General features: G+C 58.0%; 3 protein-coding genes and 1 non-coding gene across 8 annotated transcripts in view; 3 read left to right on the plus strand and 1 right to left on the minus strand.

The window, feature by feature from the left end:
* Positions 1-3,291, plus strand: part of CFAP74 (cilia and flagella associated protein 74) — an 89,360-nt gene extending 86,069 nt beyond the window's left edge. For 2 of the 5 annotated variants that reach the window (XM_027565159.1, XM_027565160.1), the window contains exons 33-39: positions 105-224; positions 474-629; positions 1,267-1,393; positions 1,499-2,023; positions 2,253-2,383; positions 2,571-2,705; positions 2,848-3,291. In XM_027565159.1, the coding sequence (XP_027420960.1) occupies positions 105-224; positions 474-629; positions 1,267-1,393; positions 1,499-2,023; positions 2,253-2,383; positions 2,571-2,705; positions 2,848-2,949 (1,296 nt within the window). In that variant the 3' untranslated portion in view covers positions 2,950-3,291. The remainder of the gene's footprint in view (positions 1-104; positions 225-473; positions 630-1,266; positions 1,394-1,498; positions 2,024-2,252; positions 2,384-2,570; positions 2,706-2,847) is intronic. The other 3 variants (XM_027565162.1, XM_027565163.1, XM_027565161.1) reach the window with 3 other exon arrangements.
* Positions 3,292-5,404: 2,113 nt separating this feature from the next.
* Positions 5,405-7,417, plus strand: TMEM52 (transmembrane protein 52). Its single transcript, XM_027565164.1, has 5 exons — positions 5,405-5,545; positions 5,632-5,675; positions 5,831-5,872; positions 6,484-6,662; positions 6,768-7,417. The coding sequence occupies exons 1-5, from the start codon at positions 5,480-5,482 to the stop codon at positions 6,944-6,946; spliced, it is 510 nt and encodes a 169-aa protein (XP_027420965.1). The 5' UTR covers positions 5,405-5,479; the 3' UTR covers positions 6,947-7,417.
* Positions 7,418-7,758: 341 nt separating this feature from the next.
* Positions 7,759-9,158, minus strand: CALML6 (calmodulin like 6). Its single transcript, XM_027564112.1, is given in 4 exon segments — positions 7,759-7,979; positions 8,071-8,215; positions 8,306-8,480; positions 9,042-9,158. Coding segments are annotated over 4 exon segments (633 nt in total). The 3' UTR covers positions 7,759-7,783.
* Positions 9,159-21,070: 11,912 nt separating this feature from the next.
* LOC113907121 lies at positions 21,071-21,174 on the plus strand. The gene has a single exon (XR_003515108.1). It is a non-coding gene; the product is annotated as a U6 spliceosomal RNA (small nuclear RNA).
* The last annotated feature ends 2,457 nt before the right edge of the window (positions 21,175-23,631 follow it).

Consider the following 23,631-nt stretch of genomic DNA (forward strand, 5'->3'; position numbering starts at 1 on the left):
AGCTTGTAGCAGGGGCAGGGGGTGAGGGGGTGGGGGGGAGAGAGAAGGGGATTGTGAAGGGCTGAGGCCCCATTCTCACCCCCTCCTTGACGCTGGGCCCTCAGCTGGAGTACTCCGTGCTGAACCCCGATGGCCCCTTCGTCCTGCTGAACCCCACCATCAGGTTGCCCTCTGGCGAGACCCAGGTCCTAGATCTGTCCTTCTCCCCACGTGAGAGTGTTGTGGTGAGTCCCAGCCCACCCAAACTCCTTTGCAGCCCTATTCCCTGCTCTGCATGCCATCCAGCACTCTGGGCCTGGGAGCCACTGGTCCTCCTGGGTCCTGGCCTCTCGCTGGAAGAAGGAGGAAGTGGCGGCCAGGGAGCTCCCAGCCATCTCAGGTCCCCCATGCCCTGACCCAGCTGCTCCAAGACAGAGCTCGCACACCTGCGTCTGCCAGGGTCTTTTTCACGCTAAGGGACGTGGTCTCTGCAGGCCCGAGAAATACTGGACATCATCACCAAGAAAGGCACGCTCTCCCTGGCCCTCATGGGCACGGGTGTGGCGTCCACGATCACGTGCTCCATTGAAGGTGATGTCCTCAACATGGGCTACGTGATCGCCAGAGAGTCTGTCTCCTTGGGCTTCAAGGTAAAGCATGTGGCGGGGCCTGGTGCCACCCATCGCCTGGGAGAGGTTCCTAGGAGGGGTCCACCCCGCCTCAGTCACAGAGCCAGCAGAGTCGCAGGCCGCTCCGATCCACCCCCTCCCCGACCACCCCCAGAAGCTGTCACTCCACTGGCCCCTCTAGCCAGTGGGGAGGGGGTGCTGAGGATGCCCCTCCCTCTGCCCCTCCGCTGCTGCCCAGGCCTTCTCACTGCTCCCATTTTTCTGCCCCAGGGCCTCTGCATGGGATGGGGGCCATCCCCCACAAGGGGCCATGTGGGTTCCTACCCCCACGCAGGCAGGCAGGCCTGGCTTTTTCTGCTCCCCCGCATCTGAGGTGGCCTTGGGCTGAAGGTGCCAGTGGGACCCCTGCTTCTTTACTTAGCTTAGTCCAGGTTCTGACAGCAGACCCCTGGGCCCGATTCCATGGGATATTTTACAGAGGGATGCGGCATTCTCCCGGGAAAAGGGGGAGGCAGGAGAGAACTGGGGTGGGATGCTGGTTCAGCTGAAGGCTAGCCTGAGCCTGGAGGGGCAGGAGGGGGCTGAGACCTGGCAGCAGTAGCCTGTTCCCCGGCTGGCCAGCCCAGTTGCCCCAGTGACCTGGCCCTGCTCCCCGCAGCTGCAGAACAACTCCCCGCTGCCCATCAAGTTCTCCATGCAGCTGGACAGCCTCTCCTCCAGGAGCAGAGACCAGCACCGCCTGCCACAGTTCCTGGCCTCGCCTGACCAGAGGACGGAAGTCGTGGGTGAGCTGGCCAGCTGTGGGGACCGTGTGGGCCGTGGAAGGCGGGGGCCAGGGGGTGCTAGGCGCTGCAGGGGGATCTGGACCAGCCTGGCCACCTTGCTCCCAGGCACGCAGAACTACAGTGGCCAGAGCGTGTTCAGCGTGGTCCCGGTCGAGGGCGTCATGGAGCCCGGCAAGGCTCAGGACTTCACTGTGACCTTCAGCCCAGACCACGAGAGCCTATACTTCTCTGACCGGCTGCAGGTCGTGCTCTTTGAAAAGGCAGGACTCCGACCCAGCCTGGACCCCTCCTCCCCACCCGCATGTCCACTTGTCCAAGCCCTTTGGCTGCCTGAGCGGCCCCACATTGGAGCTTGGTGCCTGGGGGGGCTCCACATCAGGCTGGGGGTCATCAGGTGGAGAGACCAATGTCTGGGGTCCCACAGGCCCACATCACAGCCCCGCCCCCTCCCAGAGCCCCACATGCAGGGTTGCAAACCGCTGTGCTCCTGCCCCCAGAAAGTGTCCCACCACATCCTCCTGAAGGGCGCGGCCCGCGAGCACATGATGTTCGTGGAGGGCGGAGACCCCCTGGACGTGCCCGTGGAGTCCCTGACCGTGATCCCTGCCTTTGACCTGGAGCACAGAGAGGGTGAGCCCTCTGAGGGCAGAGAGCCCCGAGGTGGGCAAGGTGGCAGAAGAGGACACATGACCTTTGGAGTCTGCAGGGAGGGCAGGCATTCCTGGCCCATCCACCACAGGTGGGGGCAGGGCTAGTGGGCCAGCCCTGCTCAGAGGATCCCTGCCTGACCCTGGGCACCCCCGCACTCCCTCCGTGGTACCCCCACCCCCAAGACCCCCACCAGGCCCTCCCTCTCCAGAAGCTGAGGAGCTAAAGCCCATCCTGGTGACCCTGGACTACGCCCAGCTGGACCCAGACACAAAGGCCCCACCTGCCACCCGAGAACTGCAGGTGGGCTGCATCCGGACTACCCAGCTGTCCGCAAAGAAGGTGACCACAGCACTGCCCTGGCCTCCCTAGTACCTCTGCAGCCACCACTGCCCGGGCAGCTCAGGCCTCTGTTGGCCTTGTCTCTCTGTAGTTGAGGGGTGGGCAGCCTGCTGGTCAGGGCCTGGGGCAGGGTTGCTTGTTCCCGGGAGCTGTGTCACCTGCCCGCTGACGGCACCAATGCCTGCAGACTGTTGAGTTCAGCATGGACAACATCGCAGCCCTGCAGCACAAGGGCTTCACCATTGAGCCCTCCAGAGGCTCTGTGGAGCGCGGCCAGACCAAGGCCATCAGCATCTCCTGGACACCACCCATCGACTTTGATGTGGGTGCCTGGGAGCCCGCCCCCCCAGGAGAGGGCTGGGGGGCCTCGGTGGGTGAGGTGGGCAGTGCCCTCAAGAGAAAACACGTGCCTGCTGCGCCCCCTGACTGAGGATCCCCCTCTGTTCCCACCTCTCCCCTTCCAGCCGGACCACCCACTCTTGGCATCGGCCCTGCTGCAGCTCAGGGGGGATGTGAAGGAGACCTACAAGGTCCTCTTTGTAGCCCAGGTGGTGACCGGTCCCTGAGGCCACAGGAGTTTCTCCACAGAGCCCCCTGATCTTCCTGCCACCCTCGAAGCCCTCCCCTGGCCTGTCTACCAGGCCGAACCACCCAGGGGCCTGGGACCTGGGCAGTTTCAAAAGGGCAGCCTCCTGCATGGCCCCAAGGGGCACTCCTGCTGTCCTGGCTTCAGCTCCCGTCCCAGCTCCACATCAGAACCAGCCAAGAGGCCAGTCCCAACCACAGCCTGCTCCCAGCCTGAGTCCTAAGGGTCCCCAGCCCCACCAACACCCACTCAGCCTTTCGAGGTCCTGGTGGGGAACAGCTACCCCCACAGACCTGTCAATAAACCCTGTGTGAATCTGTGCCTCCATGCCTGCAGTGTGGGCTGCAGTGAGCAGGTGGGCCCACGGGGAGGAGCCCTCGGGGGCTGCCCCCGCCCACACACACGTCAGCCCAAAAAACAATGAACTCAGCCTGGACAACTAGAGGGGCTTCCTGAGCCCTGGGGAAATGGCTGGAGGGGGTTTGGGGTGGAATTGAGGCCAACCCACAGCTGGAGAGGCCGGCGAGCAGGGGGAGCTGCAGATTCCAAAGTCCAGGCAGCCCCTTAGCCCCCTGCTTTCCCAAGTCCCTGGCCCCAAGCAAGGAGTGAGCCCTCACTGCATCCTCCCTCATGGCCCAGTCAGGGTCCAGGGGGAGGCCCACCTGTCAGTTTGGTTTCCCACTATTCTGAAGTGAGCCCAGGCTCAGCCTTCTGGGTCCTGACCAGCTCTTCAAGGGAGAAGCCCCCTCTCCCAGTGCATGAGACCTTGCTGGGAGCTCAGAACGGTACCTGCACCAGTGCCTGCCTTCTAGAGAGTGGCAGGGTAGACACTGTCCCCACAGAGCTCACCCAGCCAGGCCCCCTGTGTACAGCACAGCATGCCCAGCCTGTGCCAGCCTGTGCCAGCCCTAGGAGACCAAATGTAGCCCTCCCTGGCAGAAGTGGAGGGCCAGCTACATCCAGGGCTTCTCCTGGGCACAGGCCTCAGGACACCAGCCTGGAATCCTCACCTTACTTCTTCAGTGCCCTTGGCATCTGGAAGTCTGCCCTCTCCCTAACCCTGAGCCCACAACAGTGGCCGCAGAGCAGGCGTTTATGGGACTTCTGTCCAGTGGGCAGACCCTCACCAGGCTGCTGCTCACCAGATGGGAGAAAAACCCAGGTCCTGCAGTCAGGTCAGGCCCCAAAGGAGTCCTCCCTGCAGGGCACTGCCCCACCTCCTCCTTGGGTAGGCCCCTCTCTTCTAAATGCTGGCCTGGCTCTTGGGGTTTAGAACCAGCGGGCATTGGCGCTTACTGGCCCAGATCCTGCCTGCACTCCTGCATCCTGGCTGCACTTCTGCCCATCCTTCTCCTTCCCACTCCTGAGCCAGGAGCCTGGCTGGAGCAGGGTGAGCTGGGGGCCACCGTAGAGCCCGGAGGCGTGGGACAGCTTCAGGACAGAGCCTGGGCAGAGATCATGCAACGGGCCTGGCAAGTGCAGGCAGGATAGAGTCAAGCTGAGGAGGTGAAAATGAAAGTCACTCAGTAGTGTCCGACTCTTTGCAACCCCATGGACTATTCAGTCCACGGAATTCTCCAGGCCACAATACTGGAGTGGGTAGCCTTTCCCTTCTCCAGGGGATCTTCCCAACCCAGGGATCGAAGCCAGGTCTCCCACATTGCGGGCAGATTCTTTACCAGCTGAGCCACAAAGGAAGCCCAAGAATACTGGAGTGGGTCGCCTATCCCTTCGCCAAAGGCTCTTCCCTACCCAGGGATCAAACCAGGGTCTCCTGCATTGGAGGCGAATCCTTTACTAACTGAGCTATCAGGGAAGCCCAAGCAGAGGAGGCCCTGCCCTCAAAGAGCTGCAGTCAGTTCCCCTCCAGGGGGTAGACGTTTGAGGAACGTGTCCTGATTGCAATGAAGACAGGCAGGGCAGCTTCCTCTCCCTCCCTCCCCAGACAAGGCCCCTTGCCATGCGGACCAATTCCCTTAGCCTGACCGCCCAACGGATAAGCAGAGGGCAGAGGGCAGCGAGCGTGCACAATTAATGTCGCTGAACTATGCTCTTGGAACGCCTCAGCGTCTTGACTGCTGCAACCCTTATCTTGAGCACCCGGGTGTGTGAGAGGCGTGGCCGCCACCCTCCGAGGCCACACCCAAGCACAACTGTCCATGGGACGCCTCCGTCCACCCTGAGCCCGACTGCAAGACGCCGAAGGGCAAGACTGCCCGCCACCCCGTGACCCTATGCTAAAGAAACATCTATGGGACGGACCATGGGGCGGGAATTGCGTGGGCAGGGCCCTGAAGTGGCCAAGGGCCTGCCCGTCGGGGGCGGGGACTCTAGAGGGCGCCGCTGATCTTGGGGGGAGGGTGGGGGCGGGGACCTGGGCGTGGCTACAAGGCCAATCCTCCAATGGACGTAGTCTCGGGTGGGAGGGGCTTACGCTGGGAGCGGCCCAGGGGCGTGGCCCTCATATAGCCGCCTGGCCTCAGGGCTCGCTACCTCTGTCGCCGCCGAGCATGTTCTCCCGGGCGCCGGCTGACCGCGGGCTCCTGCTGTTGCCGCCACTCTTACCGCTGCCGCAGGTGGGTCGCGGGGTGCTCGGCTCCGGCACCGCAGGGCGGGTCTGCGCTCGGCGCGCCCTGGCCCGGGCTCACCCGTGTCCCCGCAGGTGGCGCTGGGTTTCGTGGAAGGCAGCTGCGATCCCTCGGACCAGTAAGTCGGGGACGGGGGAGCTGGGAGGCGGCGAGAAGGGTTGGGCGGAGGGAGGGAGCGGGGTTAGGGGGACCCGGGGTCCTCCCTCGGAGAGGCTTGGGCGGGACGGTGGGCCTGGCCTTTCCCCACCGGCTCCAGGTGCCGCCGTCCCACAGGTGCCCGCCCCAGGCCCGCTGGAGCAGCCTGTGGCACGTGGGGTAAGTGGAGGGCGCCGCGCGCAGCTGGGTGCGACGATCCTCCCCTGGGCCAGTCCCACCAGACCCCCACCCACTTGCCTCCACGGCTGAGGAGTCACCAGCCCTGTCCTGGGCCCCTGGCAGGAAGGTTCTGAGGCCCCCAGCAGCCAGGCAGACGGATCCCAGGTTCCTCCCCCAGTACCCAAGCAACATCGGGCATGGGTCCTGCCTGAGTTCCTCATGGCTGGGGACACCCCTGGGCCCTTGACTGACTGCCCTTGGTAGCCCATTTCCCATTCCCTCACTCTTCGTCCCTGTGGGAGGCCCCTTGAACATGGTCATTGGTCTGAGCACGGGACTCTGTAGCTGGCCTAGGGCAGTGTGTCCTGGAAAGGAACCCAAGGCCACTTGCGGCCAGAGCAGGCCCAGCAGCAGGAGGCCAGGGCAGGCCAGATCCTCAGGCCCAACTCTGGCCAGGAATGAGGTGTCTGGCCTGGAGAGGCAGTCCTGGTTCTCTTTTATCCTGTGCATTGCCTTGTCTTGAGCAGCTGGGCTGTGACTGCCCCCGGGGAACAGGTGCCCAGAGACCAGGGGGCAGTCCAGCGGTAGGGGTCTTGCTCCTCCCTGCCCAGGCTTATCCTGCTCACTGCCCTCCTGCTGCTGCTCTGTGGAGTCTCAGCCAGCTGTGTCCGATTCTGCCACCTCCGGAAGCGGGCACACTCACAGCCACACCTGCCGCCAGCCCCTGAGCCTTGCGACCTGACAGCCATTCCCGTGGATAGTGACAGCCCAGCGCACAGCACTGTGACCTGTGAGTGCTGGCACACCTCTCCTGGTGGCCCACCCGCCTGCAGGGGTGGCAGGGGACCGGTGAGGGCCAGGCCCACCCCCACAAACCCATCCTGGATCCCTGCAGCCTACAGCTCTGTGCAGTGCTGGCTGGGCATGCAGCTACCCCTGCCCTTCGGGGAGCTGGACCTCGACTCCACGACCCTTCCGGCCTACAGCCTGTACGCCCCTGAGCCGCCGCCTTCCTATGAGGAGGCCATCAAGATGACGAAGACCAGACAGGAAGAGCCACCCCTCTCCCTGTAACCCAGCCTCCCCTGGGGCCTCGTGCCTTGAGACCCCTCCAGGGCTCCAGGAGCCAGGCCCCAATGCCCAGGACCCCTAGCTGTGGCCCTGGTGCCCCGTAGTGGGGGCAGGAAAGCTCTCCCAAGCCTCCCAGTGCCACAGGCCACTCTGCTCACAGGGGACTGTGCAAGGGCACCCAGCCTGTCCGCACCGTCCTTTCCCCAGGAAGGCCAGCCATCCATCACATTGCTGCAGCCCTGCACTCGTTGCTGTGTAACTCTGGACAGCCAAGCTGACTGGCCCTGTGTTGGACACACACACACACACACACACACACACACACACATGCTGCTACATCCAGCCCTGGCCCCTAGCCCAGCCCCAGCAGGCCCTCAGCCCAGAGGAGGCCCCAAAGGCCTAAGCCTCAGGGCTCAGGGCTTGCTGTAATGTCCGCAGCTTCTCAGAGAGAAAATAAAGTTTGTATCTAGGTGATCTCTGCACGGAGGAAAGGGCCCCGGGATGGGCCCTTGAGTAGCGCATTCCAGGGCCAAGGGCAGGGTGTGCGGTCCTCGACCTAGGCCCAGCCTGGCCTTCCGACTGGTGTCCAGAGCCCAGGGCTGGGCTGTGGGCCGTGTCAGTTGTCCCACAGATGTGACAGGCCAAGTGTCATGGTCAACTCAGGAGAACCCTCTACCTTCTCCAGACCCACAGCTTTGCAGCCCCTTCTTTCCAGCCTGGGGACAGTGACACACACATGAATCTGGCTGGAGCATTATTGGCTGCGGAACGGGGGTGGAGTGGACAGTAGCGGGTAGTAGGCTTCTGCCAGCAGACCTCCCTTGGCCCCAGCGGCTCCTCCTACTGAACCAGCTTGAAGGACTCCCCAGTCATCATGCCTTGAACTCTGAGAGCAGAGGGACAGGTCAGCAGACCGACCGGGCTCCCGGGGCCCATCCTCTGCTCACCCTCGTAGTTGAGGGTCCCGTCCCCATTCTCGTCGGCTTCCTTCATCATTTGCTCATTGAGGGGCTCGCCTACGTTCATGAGCACGTACCTGCAGGGGCCCCCCTTGCACTGAGCAGCAGCCAGCAGGGCACCCACCTCCCTGGCCTCGTGCTCCACCCCCCACCTGGCCTGGGCCCTACTTGAGCGTGTCCCAGTCAATGTAGCCCCTGGCCTCCTTGTCAAAGATGCACAAGGCTGCCCTCAGCTCGCCCTCTTGGTTCTGGGCCTTCTCCCAGTACAACCCCATCAGGGCCAGGAGGTTGCTGCAGTTGAAGAACCCTTTCTCTGTGGGGAGCAAGCGGCCAGTGAGGGTGGCACACCCTTTGTCATGCACAGGGGACCCCTGCCTGCCCCGGCTGTCCCTGTCAGCCTCACTAACTCTGTCCACATCCTTGGCCGTGGAGGCCAACTCGCTCTTGGTGGAGTTGATGCCCAGGAGACTCACGAGCCACTCCAGCTCATCCGTCTTCACTTGCCCTTTGCCCTCCTCACTGAACATCTCAGAGACCCCCCTTGTCATCCTTTATCTGCCCTGTGACAGGCGCTCCGTCTGTGGGGATGCGGGCCCAGGCTCACCAGGGGCTCCTCCACCCTCAGTCCAGGGGAGGCTGAAGGGCCTGGGATACAAGGCCCATGGCGCTCAGCCCCAGCCCAGAGCAGCCTTCAGACAAGGCACAAGGGGCGGGTCTTGAAGGGAGAGCAGGACACCAGGGCCAGGGCTGGGGGTGAAGGAGCCGGGGCTGGGGCAGACCAGCCATGTGAGAGCAGTTGGGGCAGCAGTGGGTACCCAGTTAGCCCGGGGGAGAACACCATGGACCAATGTGGGAGAAGCCTTCCCGGGGGGGCAGAGTGAAAGCCCCAGCCTGCTCTGGCATCCCAGAGGATAGCCCAGCACCTGGCCACCCCGTCTTCCACCACCATGGCAGCTTTCAGAAAGGGCTGCTCTGACCCGGCCCCCCAGAGCAAGGGTGGCCCCAGTGGCTGGCAGGGCCTGGCCTTGGGGAATCCGTGCTCTTGTCCAGATTCACTGAACTTCTTCCTCAGGTTCCCAGAGATCCTCACACCTTCGGGCACAGCCCCAGCTGATCCCCATGCCTAGAGGCCTGCCCACCCTTTCCCGCAGGTCCTGCCCCCAGTTCCCTCTGGACCACCCAGCTGGCCCACTGGGGCTCCGCCAGGCACCCGTAGCAGCCTTGCCATGTCTGTGCCAGCTGAGAGGACCCTGCATGGTGGCACACAAACTGTTCTGGGTAGAGTTCAAGGGGTGGAGGGGACAGCTGAGTTTTAGCGGGGCCCAGCAGCCCAAGGCCCCAGGGGTGCCAGATTCCAAGAGCCTTTTATGTCCAAGAGATCCTCTCAGCCCTGTTTTGGGACGGGTGGCCCTTCCCCATGTGGCCCTTCATGGCCTGAGCAGCCCCTCACCCCAGAGCTCCCTCTGCGACCCTGGGTCCTAGCCAAGGCCCTCCTGGCTGCAGCAAGGATGGACACTGTGGGCCAGGGCAGGTGAGGGGGCTGCTCCCCTTTCCCCATGCAGCCCCCTTCCCCGCAGGCTTCTTGGTGAGGGTTCTTGCTGATGGCCTCCCTGGCCAGGTGACTCCCTTGCATTCCCAAGGACCCAGGGCCCAGCGTGGTACCAGCACTTTGCAGTCCCCCTCTAAAGACAAGATCAATAAACAGATACATCTGGGACCCTCTCTGGCCACCCTGTGCAGAGGAGGCTGGGGATCCAGAGTCCAAGGAGAAGACAGCTGGCCATGAGCCAGGGGCAAGAGAGGGCAGGGCAGACAGAACCAGGGGGCCAGACTGGCCACAGAGAGGTCAAGCCAGGTTTCCCCTGGGCAGTCAGGGGCTATTCTCAGGGAAACCTGACCTCCCTCTCGCTTGGAACAGCAAAGCTGGCTCCCGGGGGAGCTCCGGGGCCAGGTTGTTTAGTAACAAGATGCCACAGCAGCGCACAGCCCTGCACATGTGTGCTTGACCCTTAGACACATACATACTACGAACTGGGGCAGTGGCTCCGCGCTCCTGGACCTTGGGGCCCAGGTCCTCAGGCTCCCATCTAGGTAGGCAGTGACCTACTGGCCTGGCCATGGCACTCGGAGGTGTGTGGTTCCAAACTGGGGCTGAAGGGTCTCCTCCCATCTCCCCTCCAGTTCCTGCCCCAGGAACAGTCACGGGCCCCCAATTCCCTTCACCACTTGCATGGCCCCCAGAGTCTCACAGGCAGACACACACCTGCCCTGGCCCCGTGACCACCTGACAAATCTGAGCAGGTGGGGTGTGCCCTGTCCCCCACCGGCCTGGCTAGTCTGCCCAGAGTATGGAAACCACAGGGATGCTGCCCTCTGAGGCCCAGGATAGCTGCTGAAGCCGCAAGATTTGTGCTGACGGGGACAAAATGGCTCCAGCAGGCTCCAGGCCAGCGGCCCTGGGCCGAGATGGAGAAGAAGCCGTCTCTGGCCCCCCTACCTTCGTCCTGGCTGCTCCCGGTTATGGCTTCCAGCTGTGTGATGGTGAGAAGGACTTTCCCACCGCTCCCTTCAAAAATTACCAAGCCATTTCAAGGAAACTGGTCCCATCTATATTTCTGGACCAGAGTGGGGATACAATACAATGATGGTGTGGGTGAGGGGACAAGGGCCTGTAGAGAAAGAGGCTGGAGGGTCAGTTTTAGCACCCGATAGCCAGGCTGCGAGGCTAGGTGTTTTCCCAAACACTCATCTAGGTGTGGCTGTGAAGGTGTGTTTTTCCATATATGTATTGATTACTGTGGTGAAATTCGCCTAAAATATTACTCAAAAAAGAGAACTAACATATATTGATCATCTATTATGAACCATAATCTTTCTGTTTGTTCTTTTTTGTATTGTTTGTGGTACAAAGCCTATAACATAAAATTATCCATCTTAACTGTTTTGGGGGCTTCCCTTGTAGCTCAGTCAGTAAAGAATCCGCCTGCAATGTGAGAGACCTTGGTTCGATCCCTGGGTAGGGAAGATCCCCTGGAGAAGGAAATGACAACCCACTCCAGTATTCTTGCCTGGAAAATCCTATGAACAGAGAAGCCTGGCAGGTAACAGTCCATGGGGTCGCAAAGAGTCGGACACAACTGAGCGACTGAAGCACCACATCGTGGTTGTATCACTTAACTGCAAGTGTGCAGATCAGTAGCGTGAACTACACTGGCCTTGTTAGGCAGCAGATCTCCAGGACCTTTTCGTCTTCCCAAACCCAAATTCTGTCTCCACTAAACTCTCGCTCCCCATCCCACTCCCCGCATGACACCCACTCTCCTCCTTTCTGTGTGTGGATATGACCCCTCTGGAGACCTCTTATAAGTGACATGAGACAGGATCTGTCCTTTTGTGTCTGGCTTGCTTCACCCAGCATCATGTCCTCTAGGTTCATCCATCTTTTAGCAGGTGTCAATATTTCCTTCTTAAGGTTGAATAATATTTCACTGGATTGATTGACTTCGTTTTGTTTATCCAACAATCCATGGACATTTAGGTTGCTTCCATCTCTTCGCTACTGTGAATACTTCTGCAGTGAACATGGGAGTCATGAGGGGTTTATTCCAAGGTGATTAATGTTTAAATCTATAGATTTTAAGTAAAGCAGATGACCCTGATAATGTGGATGGGTCTCACCCAACAAGTGGAAGGCCTTAAGGGGAAAATCTGAGGTCTCAGGGAAGAAGGGACCCTCTGCATACCACCTCTGGCCTGGAGCTCCTCCTTGGGTCTCCAGGTACTGGACAAGCCACAAGCACATGAACCAATTCCTTAAAATAAGTTGGTCTCCCTCCCTCCCTCCCACTCTCTCCCATTGGTCTGTTTCTTTGCAGAACCCTTACCAATTCAGTGACCAGGAGCGAGGACCCAGGAGGGCCAGAGCAGTGTGTTCCCTGCACCCAGGTGTCTGTGCACAGGTGCTGGGGTGGCTTCCCCACTTCAGGGCACACGGTGTGTTCTCTAGACAGGTCTGGATGGGGCTGTGGGCTTCCAAAGAGAAGAGCTACATTTGCACACTGAAAACGCAGACCAGGGGAGGGGAAAGGCTGCATGTGCAGCAGGGAGACCTCAGGCCCTCCCTCAGTGCCCCCTCCTCTCGCATAGTGCAGACCAGTCACCTGCTCCCAGACAAGAGACCCACAGGCGCTGCCACCCCATCCCTCCGGGGTGGCTGCTGGTATAGACTCGGCTCACCAGAAACTGTGGTCCCACACGGGACTCTGAAGGGTGCTCACTCCAGAGCCTATGGCTGGCCCAAGGCTTCTCGCAGGACAGCTGGACCTGACCTCTAACATAGAGCCTGTACCCTAGACCCCACCTCGGGACCAGCTTCTGGAGGACCAGGCTGCAACCAGATGAGCTTTGGAGATGGGTCCCTTGCTGCCCAGCTGCCACGAGGCGCCGGGAGTAGGTACTGTCCCTGCTGTAGGTCACACGGGACAGAGTGGGGGAAAGGCCCCATAATTGCAGCTGACACAGCTGAGGACAAGTTGGGCTTGACGTGGGTAGATGAAGGGACCTGGTGGCCCTGCTGGCAGGAGGCAGGTGAGCACATCTAGGCCTGGGGGCTCCCTCTAGGGTCTGGAGCATAAGCTGGGGGTCGGGGGCAGAGAGCTTCTCAGACCCCTCCACTCTTCCCCTTGGCCTGAGCTTCACTCAGCCAGCCTGGGGCTGCTGTATGGGGGCTGTCACCCTGGGCTCTGCTGAAGCCCCCAGCCTCCTCACCCATGGGTGATAGCTGCACCGTGACAGTTTCCCCAGGTCCTGGTGGACTGAGCCCCCTGCTCAGCCCAGCTCTAGGAATGCCCCCTCCATCCCGTCTTAGTTCCTTCACCCCCAAGGAAAGCCTGCCTCCCCTCCTCCTGAGCCCTTATCACACGGTCTGCTTGGGGGCCGCCCAGCCTGGACAAGGGGTGCCAAAGAAACCCCAAACCCAGACCACCAACCACAGATGGGAGAGAGGGATGCAAGCATAAGATCCAGTAGTGTTCAGGAAATGGCCAGTGCCACTGACTGAGATTAAGCTATAATGTAAAACACTTACGATAACCACTAAAATCACAGAAATAGGTTGTGTGACTTCCACATCTGTGGAAGGAAAAAAGACTAAAGAAAATGTAATGTACCTCGTAGAACACAGGCAGGGAGAAAGAAGCATAAGAAAGCAGTGTAATGGGAACTTCGCTGGTGGCCCAGTGGCTAGGACTGCACTCTGGCTGTCAAGTGTCTGGGTTTGATCCCTGGTCAGGGAACTAAGATCCCCACACATCACAACCAAAAATAAAAATAAATAAGAGAAAGGCAGCATAGCTAGGAAGCAAAAAGTAACATAATAAAGGTAAACCCAGGTGGGGGCAGGGATGAGGAATTGGAGGAAGGCAGTCAAAGGCTAGGAACTTCCAATTATAAGAAAAGTAAAGGGGACTTCCCTTGTAGTCCAGTGGTCAAGACTCCAGGCTCCCAGTGCAGGGAACCTACGTTCAATCCCTGGTTAGGGAACTAGATCCCACATGCTGCAACTATGACCTCGGTGCAGCCAAATAAATAAATAAAAATTAAAAAAAAGAAAAGTAAAGTACTAGAAATGTACAGCACGATAAATGTAATCAATTTTCTGTATGTTATGTATGAAAGTTGTTAGAGAAAATCCTAAATTCTCGTCACAAGGAAAAAAGCTTTTTTCTATTTCTTTAATTTTGTATCTATATGAGATGATAGATGTTCACTGAACTCACTGTGGCGACAGTTCATGATGCTGTTGTCCAGTCGCTCAGTTGTATCCGACTCTGCTACCCCATGGACTGCAGGACACCAGGCTTTCCTGTCCTTCATTATCTTCCTGAGTTTGCTCAAACTCATGTCCATTGAGTCAATGATACCAGCCACCATCTCATCCTCTGTCACCCTCTTCCCCTCCTGCCCGCAGTCTTTCCCAGCATCAGGGTCTTTTCCAGTGAGTCAGATCTTCACATCAGGTGGCCAAAGGATTGGAGCTTCAGCTTCAGCATCAGTCCTTCCAATGAATATTCAGGACTGATTTCCTTTAGGATTGACTGGTTTGATCTCCTTGAAGTCCAAGGGACACTCAAGAGTCTTCTCTAGCACCACAGTTTGAAAGCATCAGTTCTTCGGCACTCAGCTTCCTTATGGTCCAACTCTCACATCCATACATAACTACTGGAAAAATCATAGCTTTGACTACACAGACATTTGTTGACAAAATGTCTCTGCTTTTTAATATGCTGTCTAGGTTTGTCATTGCTTTTCTTCCAAGGAGCAAGTGTCTTTTAACCTTATGGCTGTAGTCAGAGTCTGCAGTGATTTTGGAGCCAAAGAAAATAAAGTCTGTCATGGATTTTATGTTCTCATTTTTTCTCCATCTATTTGCCATTAAGTGATGGGACCGGATGCCATGATATTCGTTTTTTGAATGCTGAGTTTTAAGCAAGCTTTTCCACTCTCCTCTTTCACTCTCATCAAGAGGCTCTTTGGTTTCTCCTTGCTTTCTGCCATTAGGGTGGTGTCATCTTCATATCTGATGTATGTACATCAAATCATTATGCTGCACATCTTAAACTTACACAGTGCTGTATGTATGTCAATTATACTTCAATAAAATTGGAAGAATAAACAAAGCAAAGCCAGCCACCTGACAGAGTTCCCAGGGGCCAAAGCTGGAAACATGAGCAAGAAAATAACCAAGTCATATTGGTTATAACCACCAAAGTGTATGGTAAATACCAGTGTGCATCACAGCCAACCATCAACAGGGAGAAGAGGCAGTCCACAGGATGGGAGAGGATACTAGCAAATCATACATCTGATATGGGATTAATACTCAGAAAATGCAAAGAACTACTATGACTCAACACAAAAATAACCTAATTCAAACAATGGGCAAAGAGCCTGAACAGACCTTTCTCCAAAGGAGACAGACAGCCAACAAGCCCACGACAAGATGCTCAACATCACTGATCATCAGGGAACACAAATTAACAGCACAGCCAGACAGCACTTGACACCACCAGGACTGCTACTATAAAAAAAACAGAAAACAAGACGTGTTGGTGAGGACATAGAGAAACTGGAACCCTTGAGCATGGCTGGTGGGAATGTAGAATGGTGGGAGGTCCTACAGAGGTGCCTCAAAAAAAAGGAGACATAGAAGCTCCATGTGATGCAGCAATTCCATTTCTGGGCCTATTCCCCAAAGAATCAAAAGCAGGGTCTCAAAGGTATTTGCATACCCATATTCATAGCAGCATTATTCCATTTAAAACAATCACCACTTAAAAAGGCAATTCATTTTCCTACCTGGATAAAAAGCCCAGATGCTCCCTGTGCACAGACACAGTCTACTGAAGGCCAACCCTCGGAGGCTCCCAGCACCCTCTCTGTTGGGCATGTCCCAGGAGCCCCACCCCTCTGCGCCCAGCGCTCCACACACTGGATGGGTCTGGGGTCATAACCTCAAGACATCCTTTCCTAGAAACCCCGCTTTGCTCTAAAATTCCATCATTTGTTGATCCACAAAGAAATCGCAACACTAAAGATCAGCCTCAAACTGACCACCTTCTCTGACTACCGATTTCCAACAATTATCTTTTTTAAACTATTTATTTATTTGGCTGCACTGGGTCTTTGTTGCGGCATTCGGGACCGTTTTAGTTGCAGCATGTGAACTCTTAGCTATGGCATGTGGGTTCTAGTTCCCTGACCAGAGATTGAACCGGGGCCCCCTGCATTGGGAGCTTGGAGTCTTAGGACCACCAGGGAAGTCCCTCCACCAATTTCTAAATCAAGACCAGAGGAGGAAATTCTCTGGTGGTTGGGCAGTTAATAAGACTCCGTTCTTCCACTGCAGGAGGTCAGGGTTCGATCCCTGGTCGGGGAACTAAGATCCCACAAGTCCGGGGCGCGGCCAAAAAATACCAAAACAAAACAGAAACACCGGAAACAGTTAAGAGCTGAAAGGGCTTGTTTCCGCGAACAGCGGGCGGGGCGCGCTAAGAGATAATAGCCCCGAAAACTAAGGACGGTTTTAGCAAAATCACAGGCGGATCTGGAAACAGGTTATGTGGCCCTCCCAAGTTCTTCGTGGGAAATGCTAAACCGCCAGCCCAGTCTGGAGGGCGGAGTCCGGCCGGAGGGGAGTCGCTCAAGCCCGCTCCCGACACTCTGCCCTATAGTTGCCCAGTCCTCGGCCCCGCCCGGGCCCTTCTCCCGGCCCTGTCCCGGACACTCGGCCCCGCCCCGCCCCTCGTTCCTCCACTAGGCCCCGCCCCGGCCCTTCCACCGGACCCGCCCCATCCCCGGCCCGGAAGCTGCGCCTGGGGTGTCCACTCCGCGCGTGTGCACCAGGCGGCGCTCGCGGGCCGCGCGAAGCCCGGACTGGGCGTACCGCTAGGCGGGCACGGGCGTTTGAGGGCGGCCCTCCCGGATTTGGAGCTGGGCGGGGTCGCCTTCCCCGGCCTCCAGCCGGCCTCTCTCCATCCCTCCTTTCAAAACCCTGCCCTCAGAGACTCATTCTTCGGTTCCCTCAATTGTGAACACAAAAACAGGCATAAGTACAACCCAGCTTGTGGCAGGTCGGGGGGAGAGGGGAGGTCAGAGTGCCGACTGCAGAAACGGAGCCACCGCTCACCACCTTTACTCAAGGGCATGGGGTGGGCCCTGGACCATGTGGTCCTGAGAGCCTGGCCAGCCGTGCTCGGGAGCTGGGGTCCACTGCTCAGCTCAGCCACTAGGTGACCCGGTGTGGTGTGGCCGGCCCCTGCTTTGCCCAGGCTCTGGGGGCTCCCAGCTGACCCTGACAGCCCTGTGTCCCCTCTCCCCTGAGGACTCAGGGCCCCTGCTCCAACGTTCTGAGGGTTCTTCCTTGTCCTCTTAAGTCAATGGAAAGAGCCTCAGACCTCTCTGGTTCCAGGGGACCCAGAGGCCAGAGGGCGGCAGGAGCCTGGCTGTCTGTCCCACATGGAGGGGACGCTGATGCTGGAGGAAGTGAATTCTGCCCATAGAGCCTGGGGGCAACACCCATGAGGGCAGCACCCATCAGCCTTGGCAGACAGGCCCCCCGCCAGCCCAGGGGTGAGGCTTGCATGGCCCTGTCCTCAGCAGTGCCCCTGGTGGTGCCCAGTGGGGATGACCCACTGCCCCTTGCACTTGCATTCTCTCTGGGGCTTCATCTCCATGGTCTGTCTCAGAGGGAGTGTCCACCCAATGCAAGGCCTTACCCCTGTGGCCACTAGGGGCTCCTGGAGAGACAGTAGGACAGGACAGACAAGTCATTAGAAGTCTGATCCTCAGGCTGAGCCACCTCTGGCAGCCCAGAGCAGGCCTGGGCACGAGCCCAGGGGAATGTAGCAGGGGCTTGGCAGGTCCCAGATGGACGTCACTGAAAGAGCTCCAGGGCCCCGGCTCCAGGCAGCGCTACCACCACCGATGTGCCATGCAGGCCTGCTGGTTTCCAAAACACCCAGAGCCTGCAGGCCTGGCCGCCCCAGGAGGGCCAGCCCGGGGGCAGCATGCGCTCCATGCTTAGCCTGCACTCCTACTGCCTGGGGTCCCAGCCCACCACTTCCTCTTTCTTCTCCCTGGGTCCCATGCCTGCCGGCCTCCAAGACCACCGCCCTGGGACTCTGCCAAGCTCCAGGGTCACTGGCCTCACACCTGCCTCTCATTACCCCTTGCAGGCACAGCTTGCATCACCTCCCAGGTGACCGGTGGGCTGGCCTCAGGGACAGGATTCTTGACAAACAGCCCTCAGGCCCCAAAGGCCCTCCCAAAGGGAGGAGAGCTGCATCCTCAGGATAAAGGGCCCTCTGCTGAGGACCGCAGGGCTGAGGTTCTGGGGGCCTGGATGGCCCTGCAGGGGTCAGATGTCATCTCCCTCCCCCATGCCTGCCCCCAAACACATGCAGTGGTGCCCAGCCCAAGTGTAATGCGCCCTCCTGACTAGGAACAGAGCCTGGTGGTGGAGTGCAGGTGAGGGTGAAGAGTACAGCACCCAGCGAGCACCCCCCCCCACTTGCTGTCCAGCTGTCCACTTGCTGTCCCCCCCCACTTGCTGGCCCAGCCCACATCGAACTGCATCAAACACCCCCACAGCTACCCCGGAGCCTACCCCTGCCTCGGAAGGTGGCCTTGGGTCTCTGGGTGCTGGGGCTGCCCCTGGGTCCTAGCAAGCTCTCCCTGGGCAGTTCCATTGGCCTCACAGGCTGGACTCATGCCAGGGGTGAGGGGCAGCTGGCCCATGGAGGGGGATAGGAAGGGGAGGAAGAGGAGACCAGAGAAGGGTAGTCTTGCTCCAGGCTGAAGAGTGTCCCCAGGTGCCCAATGGGAGTAAGGAGGGGGCTTCCAGAGAGCCAGATCCTGCCCGTGTGGCCAATGGCTGGCTGTGCTGCTTTTACTCCTGCCAGCTCCAGGCCCTGCTCAGACTGTGGAGGGATCTCCGCTGCCCAGAGAAAGCCCTGAACTGGTGAATAAGGAGCTGCTGCCAAGAAGTGGAAGAGGGCAGTGTCGGGGTGGGGCAAGTGACAGGAAGGGCCCCTGCCTTCCTTCTGAGGTACCCCCAGGCCCAGGATTCATGGCCTCTCCCTTGACTATAGCTCTGTCCTGGCTCCTGGCTGTGTTCACACATATCCCCCTAGGCAAGCTCTGGACCCTGCAGCTCCCATGGGACCCCACCCCGTGCTGGTCCCTGCTGCCCTGACCACATAAATCTGTTGTCTGCAAAGTTCCCACCTCTCTGTGGGATTCTCCTACTTCTCTTCTTCCCACTCTCCCCTTGTGGGGCATTGGCAGCCCCAGACATCCTTGGCTACCTTGACTCCCCCATGGCCCCTCAGTGGCCCATACATGGCTCTCCAAACCCACTGCAGGCCTGCTTCTCAGCCAACATCTACAGCATCTTAGGCTGAAAAGGCCCAGGGCACAGCATCTCCTCCCTCTGGCCCACCAGGACTGCCCACCCAGTTGCCCCTTGTCCTCTCAGCTCACTGTCCAGCCGTGAGGACAGGCACCCTAGTGTCACCCCTGACTCCTCTGTGCCCCCATCCTTGAACCACCACAAACCATGTCACTCCAGACTTGGCCCTGTCCAGCTTCCCCAGATCACTGCGCTGCCCACTTTAGGCTCACCTGCCCCACAACAGCTGTGGGGGTGCACCACTGCTCAGAATCCCCCAGTGGTCCCCATCTCCAACAGGACCTGCTCTCCTAGCTACCACAGGACCTGAGCAAGCTGACCACTGCCCAGGGCAAAAGGACTGAGCTACCACCATGGCCTCCTCACAGAGCTTATATTTTTAAGAAGCATTGGAGAAGGAAATGGCAACCCACTCCAGTGTTCTTGCCTAGAGAATCCCAGGGACGGGGGAGCCTGGTGGGCTGCCGTCTCTGGGGTCGCACAGAGTTGGACACGACTGAAGTGACTTAGCAGCAGCAGCAGCAGCTGATAAATGCCAATGGTGCTTTTTTTTTTTTTTTGCCACTGAGGAAAAAGTCACTCCTCAAATTCATACAGAATTGCAAGGGACCCTGAGTAGCCAAAATGATCTTTAAAAAGAAGACCAGAGTTGGAGGACTCAAACTCCCAAACTTAAAATTTATTACAAAGCTACAGTGATCTTAACAATGTGGTACTGGTATGAAGACAGATATATAGACCAATGGAATAGGACAGACAGCCCAGAAATAAACCCTCACGTGTTTAGTCAAATGATTTTTGACAAGGATGTCAAGGTCATTAAGTGGGGAGAGCTTTTCAACAAATGGTGCTGGGAAAACTGAATATTCACATGAAAAAGAATGAATTTCAGAACTTCCCTGGTGGTCCAGTGGTTAAGACTCTGTGCTTCCAGTGCAGGTATTATGGGTCTGATCCCTGGTCAGAGAACTAAGACCCCGCATGCTGAGCAGCATGGCCAAAAAAAGGGAAAGAATAAGAACGAATTTGAACCCCTACCTCACACCATATACAAAAATTAACTCAAAGTGGATGAGACCTAAACTTAGGGATTAAAACTATAAAATTCTTAGAAGAAAACATAGGAGTAGATCTTCATTAACTTATATTTAGCGATGGTTTCTTAGATGTAACATCAAAAACACAAGCAAAAAGGGAAAAAAATAAATTGGACTTCAGCAAAACTAAAAACTTTTGTGCATAAAGGACACTATCAATAGAGTGAAAAAAACAGTTGACAGAATGGGAAAAAATATTTGCAAAATTACATATTTTGTAACCCTAATAAGGATCTCATGTCCAGAATATACACAGAACGCATGCAACTCAACAACAAGCACAACAAAAAACAAGTTTAAAAAAGGGTAAAGGACTTAAATAGATATTTCTCCAAAGAAGACATTCAAATGGCCAGTTAACACATGAAAAGATGCTCAGCGTCCCTAGTCACAAGGGAAATGCAAATCAAACCACAATGAGATTTCACTTCACACCATCTCGAATGGCTAGAATCAAAAAGGCGTATAGTAACAAGTCTTGGTGTGGACGTGGAGTGGTCGGAGCCCTTGTGCACTTCCTGTGGGAATGTAATATAGCTCAGCTGCTGTGGAAAGCAGTTCGATGGCTAACTAAATACAGAATTACTGTATGACCCTGCAATCCCACTCCTAGGTAAATACCCAAGAGAACTGGGAACAGGTGTTCAAACAAAAATGTGTACACGAATGTTCACAGCAGCGCTATTCACCACAACCAGAAGCGGGAAACAGCCCAAACGGCCACCAGCGGATGGCTGGATACACAGAGGGCGATGTGTCCACCCAGTGGGTCATGCAGCCCTCGAAAGGAATGAAGCACCAACACCTGCTCCAACATGGATGAGTCTTGAGAACACAGCACTCGGTGAGAGAAGCCAGACACAGAAGAAGGACACACGTTGTGTGAATGCTGTATGATTCCACTTGTGTGAAGTATTAATACATAAAACAGGCAGATCCATGGAGACAGGAGACTTACGGTGGGGGGGGCTGGGGGGAGGGCACGGGGAGGGACTGCTTAATGGGGGTAGGGCTTCCTCCTGAGGCGAAGACCGTGTTCTCGAAGTGGATGCAGGGGCTGGCTGCACAATGAGGAACCTGCTAAATGAATTGAACTGTGTACATCAGAAGAGTTTAGTGCATACTAAAACTGGAACGGTACAGAGAAGATTAGCATGGCCCCTGGGCAGGGATGACATGCAAATTCGAGACACGTTCCATATTTTTTAAAAAAGGGGGCTTAATGGTAAATTTCACATTAGGTGTGTTCTACCAGGATTCAAAACCAAGGTAGCTCATGAGGCAGAACCTCTCTGGGGAACTTTGAGTCTGCAGGAGCTCCTGAGGCATCTCCCTTCTGACAGGAATGTGGGCTGCCCTGCAAAAGGGGCTTCCTGGTAGAGACCCCTCCCCGAGCTGGGAAGCCAGGGCGGAAACCCTGGCTTCTGGCCATGGGCTGGGTATCTGCTCCCTCTCATGGAGCAGCAGCATGGTAGGGGTCTTCTGTTGGAAAGGACAGTCCCTCCAGGGCAGGACCTGGGACAAGGCTGTGGGGCAGTCAGGACAGTGACCAGGGTATAGGCCCAGAGGTTAAGGCCCTTCCTGCCAGGCATCGGGCGCAAAGCTCTACCACTGTGCCAATCCTGGGGTGGGCTGGCAGATGAGGTGTGGTAACTGGTGACAAGATATGGCAGGTAACACGGTGTGGCCAGCGTTGTGTGGCATGATGTGGCATGGGGCCCTGTCCATGGTCATGGGGTCGGGGGGGTCAGGGCAGCTCTGGGCCCGTGTGGCCTTGAGGATTTCCTGTCCCTTCCCCTCTGCTCAGTGGCTGCCCGCCTGCTGGAAGAGGCCCTGTGTGGCTTCTCTGGATCACGTGACTTCAGGATGGGGTGAGAGGGCCCTGTGGAGTACGGGGTCACAGGCACCCTCGGCTTGAACTGGTGCCACAGGTGCAAGCTGTTTACCTGGCAGGTGCTGGCGGAGCTGAGTCCCAGGGCACCGCCTGTGGGGAGAGGAATCCCAGAACAGCTGGGCGCCCTCCCCCAGGCAGGGCCTGGCAGAGGGAGGCCAAGGGAGCTGGAGACAGGGCGAACCTGGTGGCCCTGACAGCAGACCTCCACTTCCCCAGCCTGGTTTCCCCTGCCACCACCCCATCAGCTGTGCTCCTGTCTGCAGCAGGAACTGGGAGCCAGGCAGTCTGCAGGCCACTCCCCTCTAGGGGCAGTCAAGCTTGGGCTTCAGCCAGGGTCGGCCCACCTGGGTATGTGCTGCCAGGCCAGCTAGGGGCCTGTCCCAGCTTCTCGGCCCCAGGGACCCCTCCCTCTCTGAGCCTGGCCAGGCCTCTAGATGGCACCTGAGGACAGGAGGCTTGCCAGGCTGGGGAGAAGGGGTCTGGGGGCTCAGAGCCCTAAGGTATCTCTGGGGCAGCAGCTGCCTCTGAGCCACCACGCCTCCTCACCGCCCTCGGGCCTCCCCGTCCACTAGGCTCCCGTGGTCTACCCTCCCACACTGGACACTGAGGCCTCCTTCTCCTCTCACCTCTCTGGCCCCTGCCTGGGCTCCCGTCTCTCTTATGTTTGGGTGTCGGGGCCTGTGTGTGCCCCACTCCACCCTAGGGCTCTTTCAGGATCTCAGGGTCTCTGCTTCAACCCCTGGTTTGAATTCTCTCCTGGTTTCAGAATTCCCATCCTGGCCCAGGGTGTGCTAAGGCATTTCTGGCAACTGCAGTCCAGGGCTGGGCGGGTGACTGCACAGCCTTCTGCAGGCAGCTGGGGAAGCTCCAGTGCAGAAGAATCGAGGCCTCCCTGCCAAGGGCGCCGCCCAGACTGGAGAGGAAACAGGACTGGGGGCTGGGGCGGCAGGAGCACACCCTCAATGCCTGCCAGGGAGGCCCTGGAGATAGCTTCTGGGGGTGTGGAGGCGGGGGAGGGGGAACAGGGGAGGTGAGAGCCTGCCCAGCCTGTCCCTCCAGGCTCTGCCCCCAGCATCCGATTTCAGGATGGTGCAGGCCAGAGGTTGGGGTTGCCTGGCCTCCGCCAGGAGGAGCCGGAACCTGGGCCTTGTGGGCCTTGAACCCGCCCGCCCACCCCCGAAGGCTTGGTTGATGAGTGTCTCAGCTGTTGCCCAAGCTCTGCTTTTTTTCCCGTGTGTTCCCCTGTCCACCAGCCCTCCGCCTGCTGGTGACAACATTCACTTTTTCTCAGTGTGCATGTTGTCCTAAGAGGGCCAGGGGCCCTCCATCCCCTGCCTCCAGGGGCCTATGAAATCTGAGTGAGGCCTTTCAGGGCCTTTCTGGGGTCCACGCAGTGGCATTGCAGAGTCTCTGGAGCACTTGGCTGCTTAGCTGGGTGGTGTGGAGGCAGCCCCAGCAGACATCCCCACTCCAGGCAGGAGGCCCTGCTCCGGAGGTGGAGCCCAGTAGCAGCCTCCCTGAGCCTAGCTGAGCCTGAAGCTCAGGATCTGAGCCTCTTTCCAGATGAGCTATTTGAGCTTCTGCCTCTTCCTACCCTGAGTCCTGGCTGATCCAACTCTCGCATGTATTGTTTGCATACCTGTGGGTGCACACATTTCTGGGGGGATGTGTAGGGATTATACCCCGACTCATGGTTGTATCTTGCTTCCTGAGTATTCAGCCAAAGACATCTCCCTCCACACATGATACTGAAGAACCCCTTGTGAGGT

The sequence above is a fragment of the Bos indicus x Bos taurus genome, chromosome 16 (assembly GCF_003369695.1).
Source record: "Bos indicus x Bos taurus breed Angus x Brahman F1 hybrid chromosome 16, Bos_hybrid_MaternalHap_v2.0, whole genome shotgun sequence".
Lineage (NCBI taxonomy): Eukaryota > Metazoa > Chordata > Mammalia > Artiodactyla > Bovidae > Bos > Bos indicus x Bos taurus.